At 39.9% G+C, this 21,493-nt stretch overlaps 1 protein-coding gene across 4 annotated transcripts in view; it reads left to right on the top strand.

Moving 5' to 3' along the window:
• Positions 1-21,493, top strand: part of PHF20L1 (PHD finger protein 20 like 1) — a 584,626-nt gene that overhangs the window by 557,206 nt on the left and 5,927 nt on the right. For all 4 annotated transcript variants that reach the window (XM_053715368.1, XM_053715369.1, XM_053715370.1 and 1 more), the window contains one exon: positions 18,874-19,033. In XM_053715368.1, the coding sequence (XP_053571343.1) occupies positions 18,874-19,033 (160 nt within the window). The remainder of the gene's footprint in view (positions 1-18,873; positions 19,034-21,493) is intronic.

The following is a 21,493-nucleotide window of genomic DNA, read 5'->3' on the forward strand; positions in this document are numbered from 1 at the left end:
TCTAAAGCTCTGAAAGGGATCTACATTATCTATTGAATATCTTCTAAACTGTGATAAATCCCTTTCTAACGATTCTATCAACAGATCTATAGATCCAAGCTGAACAGATCTATATAAGAATTGATATACCAACGATCTTCAAAAACAGAACTAGGTTGACGAGACAGGCCGTGGCCTACCTAGAATACCATCAGATCCCCCACTTGAGTACAGAGGCAATTAAGCTTAGTATGGCTTCTCTCAATAAAGAGGATTCTCAAGCAGCGCTAGAGCAGTTACGCACTCTTTTTGCTAACTTCGAACAGCAAATGCAACATAGCTTTAATAATCTGATCCTACTTGTACAAGGAAGAGAGGAGGAGGACCCGCCATCAAGCACTACCGAGTTGGAGTCAATCGCATATACCAGTGTCCAGATTTGTGCCAATGAGCCCATTAAACACGCACAAATCCTGCGTTCTAATACCAGAGACACAATGAAGGGGAGAGAGATTCAGGTATCGACTGTCTGTGTCCAGTATGCTTGCATCAGCACACTGCCAAAGAGACCTGAATGCGGTCACATTAAATGAGGACACTCATGGTGGGCGAGAAGCTCTCTTACCAACCACTAATAAACCAGCAGACTCAGCATCAGCTTACCACACCTTGACGATTGAGTGCGGTCTGTCCTCAGCGATTCTTCGGAGGGAAGCAGCCGACCCCCTGGAGAACTACCTGAGCAACCCCTGCCTCTAGCTCCTGAACGAGCGGCATTCTCTGCTGCATTGCGGTATGCAGTAATTACAAGCCAGAGCTTTGCAGACCTCACCGGAGTTATATTCAACACCTTGGAGATAGAAAAGTCACTCCAAGAGACTGATCTTTTGAATGAGCGGGTGCCCCTCGGGAACATTCTTTATCTTTGGCTAACTGATGTACTTTCAATATTCTGTCATCCAAAGAGGAGTAGGTTGAGGCTTTTACTAGCTAAAGGCTAACGTAATGCGGACTATGCTCTATGCAGTTTCTGGTTTTGTCTTGTTTTTATTTGTTTCTCTTATTCAATGGATCTTAATTTAAGATGTTTATTTGCATGCATTTGCCCTATAGGATATACTTTAGGTTGTGCACTCTGCATACGTTTCATATGGTTTAGCATATGAAACTAATGGTATTGTATAATATGTTGCTGGTATAGACCTAGCTTCCAAAGTCTTTCCATAGTTACTTACTACGAGCATATGTGTGCATCCCAGGACACATTCAACATGTTTGAATTTTCAAGCAGTCCCTACACATACTAATGGAATTGAAGTTCTTTTAACTCACTATGTCTCAGCCATATATGACTAATCCTGTCTGATCTGTCAGGCTGAGTTCAGACGCAAAGGACAGTATATGTCTATCACTAATCTCACTTATCTTTTCTATATACCTTGATATCATTGAGGGGTCTTTCTTGAGAGTTGAAGGGACATTGTACGCTCATTTTTTTTCTTTGCATAAATGTTTTGTAGGTGGTCTATTTATATAGCCCAATTTTTTTTTTTTGGTGTATACTGTCCCTTTAAGCTGCATATTGTATTTATATTATAAGGCTATACCTTTTGTTTTAATAGCAAATCTTTGAGAGATAAGAAAGCATTGTAACATACCAGTCAGGCTCCCTAATTACTCCCAGTAGGTGTAAAATCCTTCTCCTATCTCTACACCACAACCTCCTATATCTTTAAGCTACGGCCCCCAGTGCACCACAACGTTACAAGACACTCTGCCTTGCATTTCATTAGTGCTGTAGAATTTAGATATGATATATATGTATACCTTCAAAATGAGTCTATAAAACACAAACAACTGTAGAAAAGCAACTTTATAGACACACAATAAGGTGACTATATAATCTTAAAATCGATACTTAGTTTTCAGCCATATGAAGACACATTATTAACGTAATATTATATTCCCAAATGTACAACGCCAACTATCCAAGCAATAGTAACTGAATGTATGCTCTATTAATAGCTGAACTGTGAGTCGGAGCAGCATTGCTGGCACCAGTTTATTTATGGGACATTGTTGATAATTTTATCAGCTTTTTCTATATTTATATAGCCCAAGGAGGAATATTCAGCTTTTATTTACTGTCCAGATAACTATGGAAACTGCAGTGGTTGATTACTAAATGTATTTCCATACAAATCGATGACTAAGTCTAAATATATGATGCTGCAAGAGCAGTATACAGGGAGTGCAGAATTATTAGGCAAGTTGTATTTTTGAGGATTAATTTTATTATTGAACAACAACCATGTTCTCAATGAACCCAAAAAACTCATTAATATCAAAGCTGAATAGTTTTGGAAGTAGTTTTTAGTTTGATTTTAGTTATAGCTATTTTAGGGGGATATCTGTGTGTGCAGGTGACTATTACTGTGCATAATTATTAGGCAACTTAACAAAAAACAAATATATACCCATTTCAATTATTTATTTTTACCAGTGAAACCAATATAACATCTCAACATTCACAAATATACATTTCTGACATTCAAAAACAAAACAAAAACAAATCAGTGACCAATATAGCCACCTTTCTTTGCAAGGACACTCAAAAGCCTGCCATCCATGGATTCTGTCAGTGTTTTGATCTGTTCACCATCAACATTGCGTGCAGCAGCAACCACAGCCTCCCAGACACTGTTCAGAGAGGTGTACTGTTTTCCCTCCTTGTAAATCTCACATTTGATGATGGACCACAGGTTCTCAATGGGGTTCAGATCAGGTGAACAAGGAGGCCATGTCATTAGATTTTCTTCTTTTATACCCTTTCTTGCCAGCCACGCTGTGGAGTACTTGGACGCGTGTGATGGAGCATTGTCCTGCATGAAAATCATGTTTTTCTTGAAGGATGCAGACTTCTTCCTGTACCACTGCTTGAAGAAGGTGTCTTCCAGAAACAGGCAGTAGGACTGGGAGTTGAGCTTGACTCAACCCGAAAAGGCCCCACAAGCTCATCTTTGATGATACCAGTACTCCACCTCCACCTTGCTTGCATCTGAGTCGGACTGGAGCTCTCTGCCCTTTACCAATCCAGCCACGGGCCCATCCATCTGGCCCATCAAGACTCACTCTCATTTAATCAGTCCATAAAACCTTAGAAAAATCAGTCTTGAGATATTTCTTGACCCAGTCTTGACGTTTCAGCTTGTGTGTCTTGTTCAGTGGTGGTCGTCTTTCAGCCTTTCTTACCTTGGCCATGTCTCTGAGTATTGCACACCTTGTGCTTTTGGGCACTCCAGTGATGTTGCAGCTCTGAAATATGGCCAAACTGGTGGCAAGTGGCATCTTGGCAGCTGCACGCTTGACTTTTCTCAGTTCATGGGCAGTTATTTTGCACCTTGGTTTTTCCACACGCTTCTTGCGACCCTGTTGACTATTTTGAATGAAACGCTTGATTGTTCGATGATCACGCTTCAGAAGCTTTGCAATTTTAAGAGTGCTGCATCCCTCTGCAAGATATCTCACTATTTTTTACTTTTCTGAGCCTGTCAAGTCCTTCTTTTGACCCATTTTGCCAAAGGAAAGGAAGTTGCCTAATAATTATGCACACCTGATATAGGGTGTTGATGTCATTAGACCACACCCCTTCTCATTACAGAGATGCACATCACCTAATATGCTTAATTGGTAGTAGGCTTTCGAGCCTATACAGCTTGGAGTAAGACAACATGCATAAAGAGGATGATGTGGTCAAAATACTCATTTGCCTAATAATTCTGCACTCCCTGTATGTGTGTGGATTTTAGCAACGATAAAAACCAACAATAGGCATTTACACTAGACAGTCTCATTTATTATAAGTACAGCCACTATGCAATTTAGATATATGTGCCTAGGACACTTAGCACACCACTGTGGTTTACTACCTATTATGGTGAATGTATATCAACATGAAATAAATAAAACTGAAGTGCTCGGCTATATGCGGATACACCACCACTAAAAGTTATTTTACCTTACATAAGTTACTAGATGGTTATTTATTTGTTCTATAATAAACCCTGATCCTTGTGATTGTGGTGTTGTATATAATAAAAGAGTTTCTAATATCATAACACGGACAATAAATATTGTTATCAGATATTTTATATTGAGACCTCTCTCTAATAACCTAGATAATTTCTAGAGCAATTCTTACTCTGTTTTTTTCTTATAAGACCGTGGGACCATTTACCCAAGAATTTACATGATATAGATATAAACACATTATTGCAGTAAGAACTAGTATCACTAGTATCCTCTGTCAATTAAAGTCAACTTACGTGTGTTCTAGAATTGCCCACTGTTAGCACGAATACTCTAATATTGTAAACTGTTCGCACCAAACATCAGTACATATTGAGAATTTCCTTTGCCAGAACTTGATATATTTTCTAGCTGTAGTACCAACATAGAGGGACCAATGATGATATAGTTCTCCTACTGTTTATCCCATTACTATAACTGACCATTACTTGTGCACATTATTGTAAATCCTGGTGGAAATTGTTCCTAAGATAATATGTTGACCAACCCTATATTTAAAGCACCCATTTTTAAATATACTTATTAAAGTTTAAATCTTTTAATTTTATTTTTTTGTTGATGTATACCATACTATACTTATAAAATTTCATGTGAGATCAGAGTGCTACATGTGTATTTTTTTTTTTTTGCAACTATCTATAGTTGTATGAGCAGAGGTTACATGGTAAACAGTTTTGTTTTATGGGATGTATATTAACGGCATCACTATATAAACCTTGTTACAAATACCCTAGTTATGAGTGGACACATTTTTGGCAATCTACTCACCAACCCCAAAGGTGGTCCCTATATCCGAGGGAGAGTATATATGTGAAAACAGGCAATTTAGAAGCAGTATGATCAGTGTTGTCATTTTATCTATGTTTCTATGTCAAGCTCTTAACATATCGCAGCTCTCTAACTCTTCATAGCTGTACATAGTACTGTTCTGTGGGCTGTCACAACCATTTAATATATAGCAGTGGTCTGTCATATGCCATAGTATAGAATTTCTAGAATGTAACAGTTCAACATTAAAGATACTTCTCTATATGTTTATTTACATTTAAGTGCTAAGTTCCCAAAATAGGGCTCTCTATTCCTCCTGTATTTGTTTGTAAAATTTGTCCTGCGGAATATGATGGCGCTTTATAAATAAAGTAGAATAATAATAACTGCTACTAGGTGCTGTTTAGTTTTATATGCGCTTTTCCCAGTTTTCTAGAGGACCAAGAGAGACCATAAATAACATATTATTATTATTATTTTTTAATATTATCGGTTATTTGTAGAGCGCCAACAGATTCTGTAGCATATAGCTCCTCCCCTGTGTGATACATCTTTATCTAGGTTCCAGAGTTGCCCTGTATAGTCTAGGAGGTATGTGTATCCCATTTAACATGGCTTTCAAATATATTAGTATGTTCCAATTTCCAAGAGTGATCGTACTTATCACTTGTTATCTTGTATATATGATATTTGTTGAATTAGACCCATGTTTTTATGGATCCTCCTACTACTAAGTAGAATCATAACATCAATTACCTGATTCAGTTTTGCAGACCTTTATGACTTTTTTGGGGTATTATATCCCATACGTCACTAGCTCATGGACTCTTGCCACCTATATTTGGGTTAGGACTTTTTTTATATAAAGCACTTTATTTACCCTGTTCCTCTTTTTATGCTTTTACTCCTTTTACACCTCACTAACTTGGCTATATGTTAAACTGAGGTATGAGTGAGGTGGGAGGTGTATTTATAGGCATTTGTTTGCAAAACTTTGCCCCCTCCTGGTAGGAATGTATATCCCATACATCACTAGTTCATAGACTCTTGCCACCATGAAATAAATGAATTTATCAGGTAAGTTCTTACATAAATTATGTTTTTAATAGCTTAAAGGTGCCTGTTACTAAAGCTCCGCCTCTTCATACTTGGTGCCGCCATCTTGGAGTTTAGGTAGTCTCACTGCCTGTGACAGAAGCTTTGCACACTCATAAATCAGTAATACTGGCCACTTTTTTACAACTGTATCATTTGCTTGGAGATAGTGTGCATGATGCATCATGTGAGCTTTACATTTTTGCTTTTTTACACAGTTTTAAGGCTGTGACACACTGCAAGCAATGCGGCGCAAGCGAAGCAGCTGCTTCGCACCTCTTCTGAAGTTCAAATATTTCATCTCTGAGCTCTCAGCTACGCGACCTGACACGGCAGAGTGCTCAGAGATGAAAAGGCAGGACACACTGAACGAGCGCAGCCTCATCTACACGCTGCACGTCACTCAGCTTGCAGTGTGTCACAGCCTTTACAGTTACTAAAATATATTTTTTTTAAAAGCACTCAATAATATAGAACACTGCAAAAACGTTCAGCTCCTGCTTTGCATCATGAACCCTAACCATAACTCATTATACAGTTGTCAATAAGTTCACTACCTCATTGATATGTGAATGCATACTGCTTCTTTCAAAGGCTATGGGAATACTTGAGCTCCAAGACAGCGACGCCCAGTGTAAAGAGGCGGAGCTTCAGTATAAAAACAGGAAAACTGATTTGAAAAGCGCTGCAGGAACAAGATGAAATGCAATAACATAGTAGTTACTATTCTTTTGTAGTTTTACACAAAAAAAGGTGCATACCAGATCATTCTCAGGTGGTGGGCAGATTGATTCTCTTTCGAGGCTTGGCAGAGATCTGTTCAGGATTCCTGGGTATTGCAAATCATTTCCCAGGGTTATCGAATAAGTTTTTGTTCAAGACCTCCTCAGACCCTCCAGGAGGGTCAATTTATGTCTATGATAAACTTAAAGTGAAGGTACAATTTAGCCGACTCGGTCACTCCATTGGATACATTTTCAAAAAATAGCGCTACTTTAATTCGTCATTTTTTTTAAATAGTACATGGAGAGTCCACGACATCATTCCAATTACTAGTGGGATATTCAACTCCTGGCCATAAGGAGGAGGCAAAGAGAACCCTAGCAAAGATGTTAAGTGTAACTTCCCTTACCCATAATCCTCAGTCATTCTTTTTGCCTCTGTCAATGGAGGTTGTGTGAAGTTAGTGTCTGAAGATTTTAATCCTTTTATGGGTACTTTTCCCTGCAAGCAAGGATTGGGGTCTAGCTGTGTTCACGTCAATCTCTTGAAAAAGAGTAGTAGTGGCTTTTAGCAATTAAAAGGCGGCGAGGATGTCTTTGCTTTACTTTTAACACTTTGCTTCCCCTTTGTAGAAAGCCAGACTAGTTACTCTGTTCTTTCTTTTCCTACAGGTCCATGACAGGGAGCGAAGTGCCTGACACACCTAAGGATCAGCATCTATCATGCAGTTGGATCTAAGGTAAGTGCCTTTGCCTTCTAGATACAGAAGGACAGCAGCACTTAAGAGGCTAACCCTCTTTTTCAGATCTTTTTTTTTGGGACAACATAATCCTTATTTTTAAAGGATTCATATGGGGACAAAGGATTTGGCACACTTAATATGGGACAATATTTGGCACACTTAATTCAGTAACGAGACTTGACATTTGACTAAGGGATGTAAGGGGTTGATGGTAAAGGATATCCTTTATTATTTAACTTGTGGCTATGTATTGAGGCTATGGGCTATTAAGGGCTTATTTGTGTTTTAAACGGAAGAGATGTTTTTTAACTGTATCACTTCGCGCATTTTTTTTTCACTTAGAAGAAATATTGCGCAGTTTATTTTAGCCCGGTCACGTTATGCCCGCACTTCCAGTTTAAGGGAGCGGTGCTGTTGAGACCACAGTAAGCATTTGCTACGAAGGAGAGGATGTCCAGCTCTTCTCATGTCCGCTTTATTGACATCATCTACCCGGATCATTTAAGAGGAGAGGAGATCTCTTCAATGAGTCTGTTTTTTTCTCTTACTAGTGGGGTATTTCTTTTGGCGGTAGGAGCCTCGGTGTTAGGATCAGCAGTTCGGTTGCTGTTCTATAGCATAGAATCAGAAATTCTCTGTAAATATTTGTATGTATCAAGTAACTAAGTCTGTCTGCTAGCGAGGAGACAGAGTCTTAATCACCTGGTGTTATGTCGCCCAGAATAATTACCCCAATATTATGAGTAGTAATACTAGGTAAATAATAGAGGCACTAGAGATTTAAACATCAGCTTTGGATCTATAGACTATAAACAATCAAGCTGTAACAAATATAAGTGAAGGAACTGTTACACTACTTTTCAGGTACTGTGGCTTTAACTCTTTAACCCCTGAATTAGTTGAAATCAGTGAGTAGCAAATGTATTAGCACAGACTTTTACTCTGTATGCGGATTGTATTAAGTAGCAGTTAATGACTGATCTCATATTGTGTGCAGGCCCTCTTAGTAACACAATTTGGCAATAATGTTAAGTTCTGAGAGATAGTGACAACAATATCAATTCATACGGAACCTGGCTCTAGCAACTGTGAGCGAGTTGCATCTTAGGACCTTAACCGCTGACTGCAGGCTCTTATCTGTTAGCGTGGTGCTTAGTTAGTGCAGCGTGAGGTGCTGCGGATAAACCGGAAAGGGCTGACAGGTTTCACTTGATGCAGCGTGTCACGATGAATGGAGCTGGAGAGCGAGGCTTCCGTGTAGCTTCAGGAGGTAGGCGTGAGCCGTAGCTTGACAGCGGATGACATCACGGCTTGAATACAGAGAGGCTGTAGTTACGCTTGTCACAGGTGATCACAGTACAAGTGATAGTTTGTCCAAGGCAATGAGTAAAGAGAGCTGGAGGCTTTGGGTATTAACCTTCAATAAACCAGCTAAGGTTTATGGGAGATGAGAGGTTTTAAAGGAATTCTGAAACTGATAATTGATTTATAAGGTGGTATGAGAAGTGTAACAGATTTAGTTAAGGTGGAACTGAGGTGTTCATGACACTCGGGAAATCTGAGGCTGTTTCTAAAAGCTACCTTCTATTGTTATTATTATTAAAATTTGATATTTAATGGTCATTGATAATTATTTCAATTTAAAATTGCTTAATTTAATTTTTCATTTCTTTATTTTTGCAATTACTTGTGGGACTTGTTACCTCATAGCCATGGACTCAGAACAGGATCAGTCCATCTCTATGGATAAATGTTTACTTTGTTTAGAGGCCCAAATTGTTCTGCCTATGCAATTTTGCTCTTCTTGTTTATCCAAGACTTTAAAATTTAAAGACAATTTATTCCCTTCTGAGCCTACTGTCTCTCAGGATAATGCTGTGTGTGACATGCCTCAACTTTCTCCTCAAATGTCCCAAGCCTTAACTGCTTCTCATACTGTGCCTTCTGTGTCCTCTCATCCACTTGGGGGTGTTTATTTACCTGGGTATTTTGCCGCTCAGATTTCTTCTGCTGTAACAGCAGCTTTGTCAGCTTTCCCTTCATCGGGTAAGCGTAAGAGAAAATCTAAACATCTGCCTGATAGTAAGATTTCTGACTCTAGGTCTGCATTAGCCAATCTTTCTCAGATGTCTGATGAGGAGAATTTTTCAGTAGCTTCTGAAGGTGAGATCTCAGACTCTAGTAGAAAAATCTTCAGAAACTGAAGAGGTTCATTTTAGATTCAAGCTTGAACATCTCCGGTTATTACTAAAAGAGGTTCTAGTTACTTTAGAGGACTCTGAACCTTTAGTTGCTGTCAACCCCACAAAGTCTTCTAAATTGGATAGAGTTTATTATTCCCCATCTTCTGAGGAGGTTTTTCCTGAGCCATGGAAGATGTCTGAAATTATTGCTCAGGAATGGGATAAGCTAGGGGTTCCTTTTTCCCCTTTCCCTGTTTTTAAGAAGAGGTTTCCAGTTGTTTACTCTATTCGTGACTCATGGCGCATAGTTTCTAAAGTAGAAGGAGTAATTTGTACTCATGCCAAGAGAACTACAATTCCTATAGAGGATAGTTTCTCTTTTAAGGATCCAATGGATAAGAAGGTAGAGGCTTACTTAAAAAAGATGTACATACATCAAGAATTACAGTGGCAAGCTGCAGCGTGTATTGCCACAGTTGCAGGTGCAGCATCTTATTGGTGTGATGCCTTGTCCGATCTTATTTCAGAGGAAACTACGGTAGAGGAGATTCAAGATAGGATCAAAGCCCTTAAACTGGACAATACTTTTATCTGTGATGCAAACATGTAGTTAATTAGAATGGGAGCTAAGATGTCTAGCTTCACTATACTAGCTTGCCGAGCTCTGTGGTTAAAATCTTGGTTGGCTGATGTTTCTTCAAAGGCCAAGCTCTTGGCTTTACCTTATAAGGGTAAGACTCTGTTTGGACCTGGTCTTGCGAAGATCATTTCTGAGATTACGGGTTGAAAGGGATCTTTCCTTCCTCAGGACAAGAAGAATAAACCTAGGGGTCGGCAGTCTTTTAACTTTTGTTCCTTTTGCAACTTTTAGCGACAGAAGTCCTCATTTTCCTCTTCCAAACCTGACTAATCCAGGTCAACTTGGAAATCCAGTCAGCCCTTGTATAAGGGAAAAAAAAACAAGAAGCCTTCCGCTGACTCTAAATTGTCATGAAGGGTCTGCCCCCGGTCCGAATTTAGATCAGGTGGGGGGCAGGCTTTCTCTTTTTAGACGGGCTTGGATACGCAATGTCCCAATCCATGGGCTGTGGACATAGTATCCCAGGGTTACAGGATAGGATTCAAGTGTTGCCCTCCAAGGGGCAGATTTCTCCTGTCAAGATTATCCTCAAACTAGGTAAAGAAGGAGGCCTTCTTAAATTGGGTAAAGGACCTATCCTCCCTGGGTGTCATTGTACAAGTTCCTCTAAGGGAACAAGGTCTTGTATTCTATTCAAATCTATTTGTGATTCTCAAAAATGAAGGAACTTTTCGTCCCATCCTAGATCTCAAGTGTCTCAACAAATTCCTCAGGTTTCCATTTGTCCAGGAGGGTCAGTTCATGATGACCATAGACCTGAAGGACGCGTACCTACATGTTCCTATTCACAGGGATCATCGCCAGTTTCTCAGATTTGCTTTTCTGGACAAGTATTTCCAGTTTGTTACCCTTCCGTTTGGTCTGGCCATAGCTCCCAGAATTTTCACAAAGGTTCTGGGAGCGTTATTGGCAGTAATCAGATCCCAGGGAATAGCTGTGGCACCTTATCTAGACGACATTCTGGTTCAGGTGTCCTATTTTTCAACTAGCCCAATCTCATACAGAAATGCTGTTGTCTTTTCTATGTTCCCACGGGTGGAAGGTGAATTTGGAAAAGAGTTCTCTAATCCCATCTACCAAAGTGTGTTTCCTAGGGACAATAATAGATTCCCTGTCCATGAAAATTTTCCTGATGGAGGTCAGAAAATCCAAGCTTCTTGCTTCTTGCCATTCTCTCCAGTCTGCCTTTCGTCCATCAGTGGCTCAATGCATGGAGGTTATTGGTCTGATGGTGGCATCCATGGACATCATTCCTTTTGCTTGGTTCCATCTGCGACCGCTGCAACTTTATATGCTCCGTCAATGGAACGGAGACCATTCGGATTTATCACAGAGAATAAATCTGGACCCTCTAACAAGAGTCTCTCTCATGGTGGATGTCACAGGAACATCTGTCTCGGGGCACTTGCTTTCTGAGACCTTCTTGGGAGAATGTGACTACGGACGCCAGACTGTCAGGCTGGGGAGCTGTTTAGGGTTCTCTGAAGGCTCAGGGCCTGTGGTTTTGGAAAGAGTCCTCTCTTCCCATAAACATCTTGGAGTTGAGAGCTATCTTCAATGCCCTATCAGCGTGGCCTGTCTATAGTCCGGTTTATCAGATTCCAGTCAGACATCACCTCAGTGCCTTACATCAACCACCAGGGAGGAACTCAGAGTTCCTTAGCCATGAAGGAGGTGACTCGCATTCTGCAGTGGCGGAATTGTCTTCTATCTGCCATCCACATTCCAGGAGTGGACATCTGGCAGGCAGATTTCCTAGCAGACAGACCTTTCATCCCGGAGAGTGGGCTCTCCATCCGGAAGTGTTCTCTCATACAACCCTCAGGTGGGGCTTTCCAGAGTTGAATCTGATGGCGTCCCGCCAAAATGCCATGGTTCCAAAGTATTGTTCGAGGTCAAGAGATCCTCAGGCCGTTCTGATAGATGCTCTAGCGGTTCCTTGGAGGTTTTCTCTGGCATATCTATTTCCTTCATTTGCTCTCCTTCCACGATTCATTGCTCGTATCAAACAGGAGAGAGCATTGGTGAGGATCTGGTAAGGATGTCATCTCTATCTCCTTGGAGGTTACCTCAGAGGAAGGACCTTCTAATTCAGGGTCATTTCCTCCATCCAAACCTAGAATATCTGAAGCTGACTGCTTGCAGATTGAACGCCTAGTTCTGTCTAGACGTGTTTTTTCTGAAGCGGTTATTGAAACTTTGCTTCAGGCTCGCAAACCTGGTTCTCGCAAGATTTACCATAAGATATGGCGTAAATATCTTTATTGGTGCAAATCTAAGGGGTACTCCTGGAGCCGGGTGAGGATTCCCCGGATTTTATCTTTTCTTCAAGATGGCCTGGAGAAGGGTCAGAAGGGTTAGAATCAGTCCTGTGTTTAAACCTGTTGCTCCCCGTGGAGCCTTAATCTAGTTCTTAAAGTTTTGCAGCAGGCTCCGTTTGAGCCAATTGTTATCTTGGAAGGTTTTGTTTCTTGTTGCTATTTCTTCCGCTCGCAGAGTGTCTGAGCTTTCAGCTCTGCAGTGTGATTCCCTGTACCTTATTTTTCAAGCTGATAAGGCGGTCCTTTGTACTAAATTGGTTTTTCTCCCTACTGTGGTGTCGGATCGAAACATTAATCAGGAAATTGTTGTTTTTTTCTTTTTGTCCTAATCCTCCTAATAAGGAACGTCTTTTGCATAACTTGGATGTTGTGCAGGCTCTAAAATTTTATTTACAAGCTACTAAAGATTTTTGGCAATCTTCTGCCTTGTTTGTTGTTTTCTCTGGAAAGCGTAAGAGTCAGAAGGCCACTTCTACTACTCTGTCTCTCTGGTTGAGAAGTTTAATTTGTTTGGCTTATGAGACTGCTGGACAGCAGCATCCTGAGAGAATTAAGGCTCATTCCACTAGGGCTGTCTCCTCTTCTTGGGCTTTCAAAAATGACGCTTATGTGGAACCGATTTCCACGACGACAACATGGTCCTCTCTGCATACTTTTTCCAAATTCTACAAATTTTATACTTTTGCCTCGGCCAAGGCTTCCTTTGGGAGAAAGGTTCTTCAAGCGGTTGTGCCTTCTGTTTAAGTCCTCCTGCCTTTTTCTCCCTCCCTGTTCATTCTGTGTCCTCTAGCTTGGGTATTGGTTCCCACTAGTAATTGGAATGATGTTGTGGACTCTTCATGTCATAGGAAAGAAAACAAAATGTATGCTTACCTGATAAATTTCTTTCTTTCCGGACATGGAGAGTCCACGACCCCACCCTCTTTTTAATTATAATTCGGCAGGTTTTTTTGAGTAAACTTCAGGCACCTTTTCACCCTTGTGTTTTTTCTTTTTCCATTTTCCTTCGGCTAAATGACTGGGGATTATAGGTATAGGAAGTTACACTTAACAGCTTTGCTGTGGTGCTCTTTGCCTCCTCCTGCTGGCCAGGAGTAGAATATCCCACTAGTAATTGGAATGACGTCGTGGACTCTCCATGTCCGGAAAGTTAAGCATAAATTTAGTTTTTTTACCTTTTAAACAGCCTCTGATCCACTTCTTTCCTCTGCCCGCCATTTTGTCCAAGTGATTGACAGGCGAGTCATAGTCCATATACCAATGATAGTTTCTACCCATTTTGGTCAACGTCACACGATAGTTAAGCGCATGCGTTAAACTTAAATAGCCCTGTTTCTTCCTCATGCTCGTTCATGAGATGCGCATGCGCTGTTGGCTTCATCGTTAAAACCTTGGATACAAAATACATTCTTCATCGATTGCGATCCAAGTAAGTACTACAGCTGGTAACATAGCGTACTTATGCAATCAAACATATTATGTATTAGATTTTGTTCAAATAATTTAACAGCCAACGAATTTTGACACATGCGCAGTTTAAATCACGATCCTGAATGCTCTGTAGAGAGCAGATGGGACCGCTGGAGACGTCACACCAGGGAAACGAGGAAGACGGGTTGGGGAGGAGTCGGCAGTGGAATGGTAGAAATTTTAAAAACTATTTACTTTAATAACAATAGTTATAATATAAACATAATGTTAGCAACTGCATAAATTGACTATTTATACATGCATTGCAGTTGTGAATAGCTGTAAACTTTACCTTCCCTTTCAAAGATGCTCCTGAGATTTACTTTTCTAGAAAATAATCATCCGTTCATGGCCCTCCCTTTTGGTCTGTCTACAGCTCCTAGAGTGTTTACAAATGTATTGTGAGCTCTGATGTCTCTGGCTCGAGCTCAAGGGATTTCTGTAGTTCCTTACTTGGAGGACATTCTGGTTCAGGCTTCTTATCATCTGGCTGTGTCTCACATGTAGAAGTTTCTTCAGTTGCTTCAGAGTCATGGTTGGAAAATAAATCTTCCAAAAATCTCATGAACTCCTCAGACCCATGTGTCTTTTTGTGGGTTGATAATCTATTCCATCACTATGTTTATGCCTCTTTACAACATGGCTAAGGGCCTATAGTAGGCACAAAATGTTGTAGCTGTTTCTTATTATGGGCCCTGTGATGAAAGAATAAAGGTTTTTAACAAGAGGCTGGAACCTATGTGTATACTATGTTTATGCCTTGGACAGATCACCGCAAACCGTCCTCCTGCAGCTGAATCCTCTCCCTTCCGTTGCTTAGTTCATGGAAATTGTGGGTCTCATGGTGACTGCCTCAGAGCAATTCCAATTGCCAGATTTCATCTTCAGGCTCTCCAACTGCAGATGCTGCATCAATAGAATGGGGACCATGAGGATCTGTCTGAGTATTTTGTTAGATCACAAGATAAGACAGACTTTGACTTAGTGGCAGACTCAACAGACCTTGATTCTGGGAGCCTACTTTCTTTGACCAGTAGGGAAAGTAATCTCCACAGTTACCAACCTGATAGGTTGGGGTGCAGTCTGGGGTCTTGGAGAGCACAGGGAATTTGATCTCCTCAGGAGGTGAGGTTATCAATAAATTTTCTGGAACTCTGAAATTTTCAGACTCTCCAGAGTTGGCCGACCTCAGACACAAATCTTTTCTGAGATCTCAATCGGACAACGTCACGGCAATGGCTTATGCCAATGGTCAGAGAGGAACTTGCAGTTCCTTAGCAATGAGGGAAGTGTCCCGCACCATTAGTTGGGCAGAGCACCATCATTGCAGGATTTCTGCCATCCACATTCCGGGTGTGAACTGTTGAGTGGCAGACTTTCTCAGTCACCAATCTCTTCACTCAGAGGAATGGTATCTGAATCAGGAAGTTTTCAGCCAAGTTATGAGATGTTGGGGTCTGCCATAGAGAGATTGCATGGCTTCTCACTTGAATCACAAACCGCCTTAGTATTGTGCCATGTCCTGGGACCCTCGGGTGAGTATGATATATTCCCTATTGATCCCTTGGTCGTTCAAACTGATTTACATTTTCCTCCATTTGGGTTGCTAACCAAAGTGATAGCCAGAATAAGGCATTAACAATGCTCAACAATTCTAGTTGCTCCAGCGTAGCCTTGCAGGATTTGGTTTGCAGACCTGGTGCAGATGTCCTCGTGCCTGCTTTGGAGGCTTCCTTTTAGAAAGTATTTTCTCTCTCAAGGCCCTTTCTTTTATTAAAATCTTAAAATACTCAATATGACGGCATGGCGAATGAAGACTTAATTCAGTCTCTGATAGGTTTTTTGCAACCAAACATATTTATCATAATATCTGGAAAAACTTTTCTGCATTGTGTTCTCACAAAGATTACCATTGGAATGCTTTTAGAATTCCTATAGTGCTTGAGTTCCCGCAGGAAGGCTTAGATAAAAGTTTATCAGCCAGTTCACTGAAGGGTCAAATTTCTGCTCTTTCTGTTTTGTTTCATAAGAAAATTGCTAAAATTCCTAAGGTTTAGGCCATTTTTCAGGCTCTGATCAGAATTAAACCAATTATTTGTCCAGTTTCTCCTCCTTGGAATCTTAATCTGGTTTTGAGGGTTCTTTGACCGTCACCTTTTGAGCAAATGCATGGTTCAGACCTTCAGCTTTTATCAAGGAAGTTTTTGTTTTTTCTTCTACCTATCTTTTCAGCATGAAGGGTCTATGAGTTTTCATCAGGAAAAGACTGTTCTTCGCACTAGCTATTCTTTTATTCCTAAGGTGGTATCTACAGATACTATCAGTCAGGAAATTGTGGTTCCTTCTTTTTGTCCAGCTCCTAATATGCAAGGCTTATTTGGTTGCAGGGGGAAAACTCCCCCTGAACCCATAACTGATCATTCCACTAGAGCAGTTGCTACTTCTTGGGCCTTTCGTAATAAGGCTTCTATTGATCAGATTTTTAAGGCAGCTACTTGGTCTTCTTCACACACTTTTTGTAAGTTTTATCACTTTGATGTGTATGCTTCTTCTGAAGATACCTTTGGCAGGAAAGTTCTGAGGGCCGTAGTCCCTGAACAGTTATATCCTGCCTTCAATGTTTGTCTCTCCCCCCCACACACACACACACATCCCTGTATTCACAGTAGTCTCCTGGACTCCACGGTTATTGATTCCCATACATGATGGCTTGTGGACTCTCACCATCGGATGAAAGAAAAAGAAATGTATGCTCACCTGATACATTAATTTCTTTTTGGCAGCAGTACTTGTTTTACAATTCTTCTTTACCCCCACTTTATCTTTCCTGCTTTTCTTTTTTTCTCATCTACTTGGCTATATTTATAAACTTGATATCAGGGAAATGAGCTCACTGGTTGATATGGAACACACCTGCATCTCTTAGTGTAGACGGGGGACACACCCCAGAAGCATACCTAAACATGTTTATTTTCAGCACAAGAACATACATTTTTAAAATGTCCATTTTGATATAGCCAAGAAAAAGGACTTTAGTCTCCCCAGTGAAATCAGAAAGGGACAGATGACTTAAAGCCTCGCTATTCAGGTACTTTCAGCAGGGTTTGTAGTTTATGATATCAAGACAAAGTCTCCACTACTTAGGCTATGGCTTCTTGGCTGTGGCAATTGTGCAAAGCAGCCACTTGGTGTTCACATAGGTTTGTAGCATTTGGTAGAAACATTTCAAAGGTTTTTACAGTTTCAGTGATACATTAAAGGGACATTAAACACCAAGAATGTTATTGTTATAGATAATCCCTTTATTTACCATAACCCAGTTTTGCATAACCAACATACTTACATTAATACACTTTTTACCTTTGTGATTTCTTTGTATCTAAACGTCTGCAGACTTTTTGACAGACTTGCATTTCAGGCAATTAGTACTGACTATTAAAAAAACTCTACGTGCGTGAGCACAATATTATCTATATAGCTGTGAAATGCATTTAGGTAAGGGGCGACCTTCAAGGGCTTAGAAATTAGCATATAAACCTACCAAGGTTTAGCTTTCAACTAAGAATAACAAGAGAACAAAACAAATATGACGATAAAAGTAAATTGGAAAGTTGTTTAAAATCACATGCCTTATATAAATCATGAAAGCTTAGTGTGGATTTTAAAACTAACCAATTGAGGGGGCGTCCTAGTGGTAATATTGAAATAAATATTTAAACAGATATAACAGATCTTATCTCAATGAGGAATACAAACAATAAATCTGTTACCAAACAGTTATGCAATAATAGTCCCAAAAGAATTTGTGCTCTGCACTATTCAAAGGGCCTCGATGGATATCAAGGTATAGATGGCTGCTCTTCTCTTCACAGGCGAATCCGAACCAAACTATGAAGTGAAACACAAAACAGAGGGGTGCCTCGTCAAGATCAACCAAGTTTAAAAAAGTGTTTATTTAAAAACAACACATTAAAAACAAAAGCAGTAAGTTAAAATAGGGGTGTCCAAGTTTTGCCCCCATCTGCAATGCGTTTCTCGGCAACTGCCGTTTCATTCGGCATCTAGCACCTTGCATGGTTCAATATTGGCTCATTGGTTTTCAATAGGTTTAAATAGCATTGAACCATGCAAGGTGCTAGATGCCTGATGAAACGGCAGTTGCCAAGAAACGCGTTGTAGATAGGGTATAAAACTTGGACAACCCTATTTAACTCACTGCTTTTGTTTTTAATGTGGTGTTTTTAAATAAACAATCTTTTAAACTTAAGCACAGTTCTAGCAGCTTTGTTTTTCCCATTTAAATGCTACACGGAGTTGAGCTTCATATCCTTGGATCTTTCTTGTAATTCAACTGGCTGAGCAACACCAGGAGAGAGGGTGAGCTGATACACCCTGAGATATCAGCACGTCACTACCAGCACATCGGTGTGCTATTGCCAAATGTGAGTTCCCATTTTTGGATTTTGGTTGCATCATTTCATGCTCACTTTTGGTTGATCTGCACATGAGGCGCCCCCTCTGTTTTGTGTTTCACTTCATAGTTTGGATTTTGCTGTCTCTTTAAGCTGTGTATACTTGCATTGTTTACTAAATCAGTGATAACATTTAAAGGAAGCATGTGTACAAGCTCTAGTATTTTGCAAGAAAAATCTAGCTGAATTTAAAGCACTGCAGTACATTTCACGTTATACCTTTATTGTTCCATTAAGCATTTTGTAAAATAAAGAATACTGCAAAAATGCTTCTAATGTTAATTAAAATGCAGCGAGGTTCCTTTGTTAAATTCCTCAAAAATATACTTAAATAGTGGGGGGGTTTTACATCACATTGCCTAATTGTAACTGGTTTGTGTTTTTCATTTAGACTGTATCAGAAGAAACAGTACGATTATTTGCCGGCAAAAAAGCAATAGAAGAGCAGGTGGAGTCTCATCTTCAATGGCAGCTAAATCTTTTGACCCATATAGAAAATATCCAGAATGAAATCACCAGCAGAATGGACCTCATAGAAAAGGAAGTTGATGGTATGGCTTCATCATGTTGTTTCCTTGTACTGTTTGCAAACTTAATCTAACAGAATAAAATAGTAGATGAGGTTGAAAGTCACAAAGTCCATCACATTCATCCTTTTCAATTTGTCTTTGAGCCCTGTTTTTATAATAATAATAACAATAATTTAACCATGGATTCTGTTTTTATCCAGAAAGATCTTTTTAAAAGTTATATATATACCAGTGACGTGCAGTGATGTCAGAGGCTAGTGAGGCACTGTCAATGATACACCGGAGAAACACATATATGAGCCCAATAAAAGTAGCTTAAATTCTCTCATTTTGAAGCAATTTGCTTTCATCCCCACCCACAGAGAGGAATTCTATCATTAACATATAAAATACTGTTGCGTGTGTCCCACTCGGTACCCCCTACATATGTAGCTAAATGGGAAAAAGACTTAGGGGTCGCCCTGGACCCACCAGACTGGAATATCATCTTTCACCAGATGACAAAAGCTTCATCATCCATTTCGATGCTGGAAATGAATATCAAACTGCTAAGCAGGTGGTACTACACTCCAGTTCGATTGCATCACCTATTCCCAAACACGACCACCGTGTGCTGGAGGAACTGCGGAGAGCCAGCCACTTTTGCACATATCTGGTGGACATGCCCGACAGCATCATCCTTCTGGTGCTCCCTTAGATTTGAGATTGAAAAAGCTGTGGGTGCACCATTTCCGTTTACCCCATGGGTTTTTCTTTTCAACAAATTCCCCAAAATTTCATGCAAACTAAAACGAACACATCTCACAATTATGATCAACTCTGCTAAAAGACTAATCCCGCTTAATTGGAAAAAATCAGACCTGCCATCCCTCGCAGTCTGGAGGTCCAGGGTGACACACTATCTCCAGCTGGAGAATTATCATTACACCAGCACCAGGCGGTTAGAAGAATTCCATAACATAACATTTCTATGGGAAGAATATATCAATAGCCAATAACATCCCATTCCCTTGCCCAACCCTATCAACCTACTATAAAACTGCGCTCCCGTATGTAATGTCCCTACACTTAGACTCTAAACACATTCACAACACAGGGCCACCTCGTGACAGTCAGAAAGAGGTCATAGACATCCCCGCAACGGTCATTTTCATCACAAACATATCCATTGTATACTTTTATTTTTGAGTGTCGGCTGATTGGTACATGTGGCCTAATCCAGTAATATTAATCAACCTCGAGTCCTATTGTTATAAACCTACTTGTCCAATTGTAACAAATAATTATCTATTGTAACACTTGATGTTAATTTAACAGTTTTTCTAATGCTTTTCTATGTATATTTTGGAATTATCTCAATAAAAGAATTGAAATAATAAAAAAAAAAGAGCTTAAATTAAACCAAAGCATTGTTTCTTAACCGCGGGTCTCAAGTACCCCCAACAGGGCAGTTTTTCATTATAGCTGAACCAGTGCACAGGTGAAATAATCAGCTGATGTATGAAAGCAAGTTAGTAACCATGGTGTTAATGATCAGCTGATTATTTCACCTGTGCACTGGTTCAGCTATAATGAAAACCTTGCATGTTGGGGGCACTTGAGGACCGCAGTTGAGAAACACTGCACCAGCACATCTGTATTGAGTTGATGATTACCTGGAGAATAAAGCAGACACACACACAAAATGCGCACAGTCAAATTCTGACATTACAATTACATAGGAATACAATATACAGGTAGCCCTCAGTTTACGCCGGGGTTAGGTTCCAGAAGGAATGGTTGTAAATCGAAACCGTTGTAAATTGAAAGCCAGTTTGTAATGTAAGTCAATGGGAAGTGAGGGAGATAGGTTCCAGGCCCCTCTCAAAATTGTCATACGTAACACCTAATACATTATTTTTAAAGCTTTGAAATGAAGACTTGAAATGCTAAACAGCATTATAAACCTAATAAAATAATCACATAACACAGAATATATAATTAAACTAGGTTAAATGAACAAAAACATTTGCTAAACAGCATTATAAACCTAATAAAATAATCACACAACACAGACTTCACTTGCATTTTTCTGCAAACAGTTCTTTCTATGCATTCCAATCTGGACTGATTTATAGACAGGAAGATCCTTTTTCTTTGAAATCTGCTCGATAGCGCAGGTCTGGTTAAACTGATTAATTTCAGCTTGCTTGGCTTTGCTGCAACACAAGCGGACAGCTCCACATACTGGCTATTTTAATAAATGCACTGCTTCTCAATGCTTTTCAATAGCAGTCACATGACTGGAAAAAAAGGTTGTTATTCTGAAACGGTGTAAATTGAACCGTTGTAAAACGAGGCCACCTGTATTATTATTTTGGATAATAAAAGGGCGGTTATCCTATTATTAACTTGAGACAAGTTTGAAATAAAATTATGAGAAATACATACTGTCACATCTGCAGCAGTTAGATTGTATAAGATCACCTCTTCAGTCAAGAT

Source organism: Bombina bombina, chromosome 5, assembly GCF_027579735.1.
Source record: "Bombina bombina isolate aBomBom1 chromosome 5, aBomBom1.pri, whole genome shotgun sequence".
NCBI lineage: Eukaryota > Metazoa > Chordata > Amphibia > Anura > Bombinatoridae > Bombina > Bombina bombina.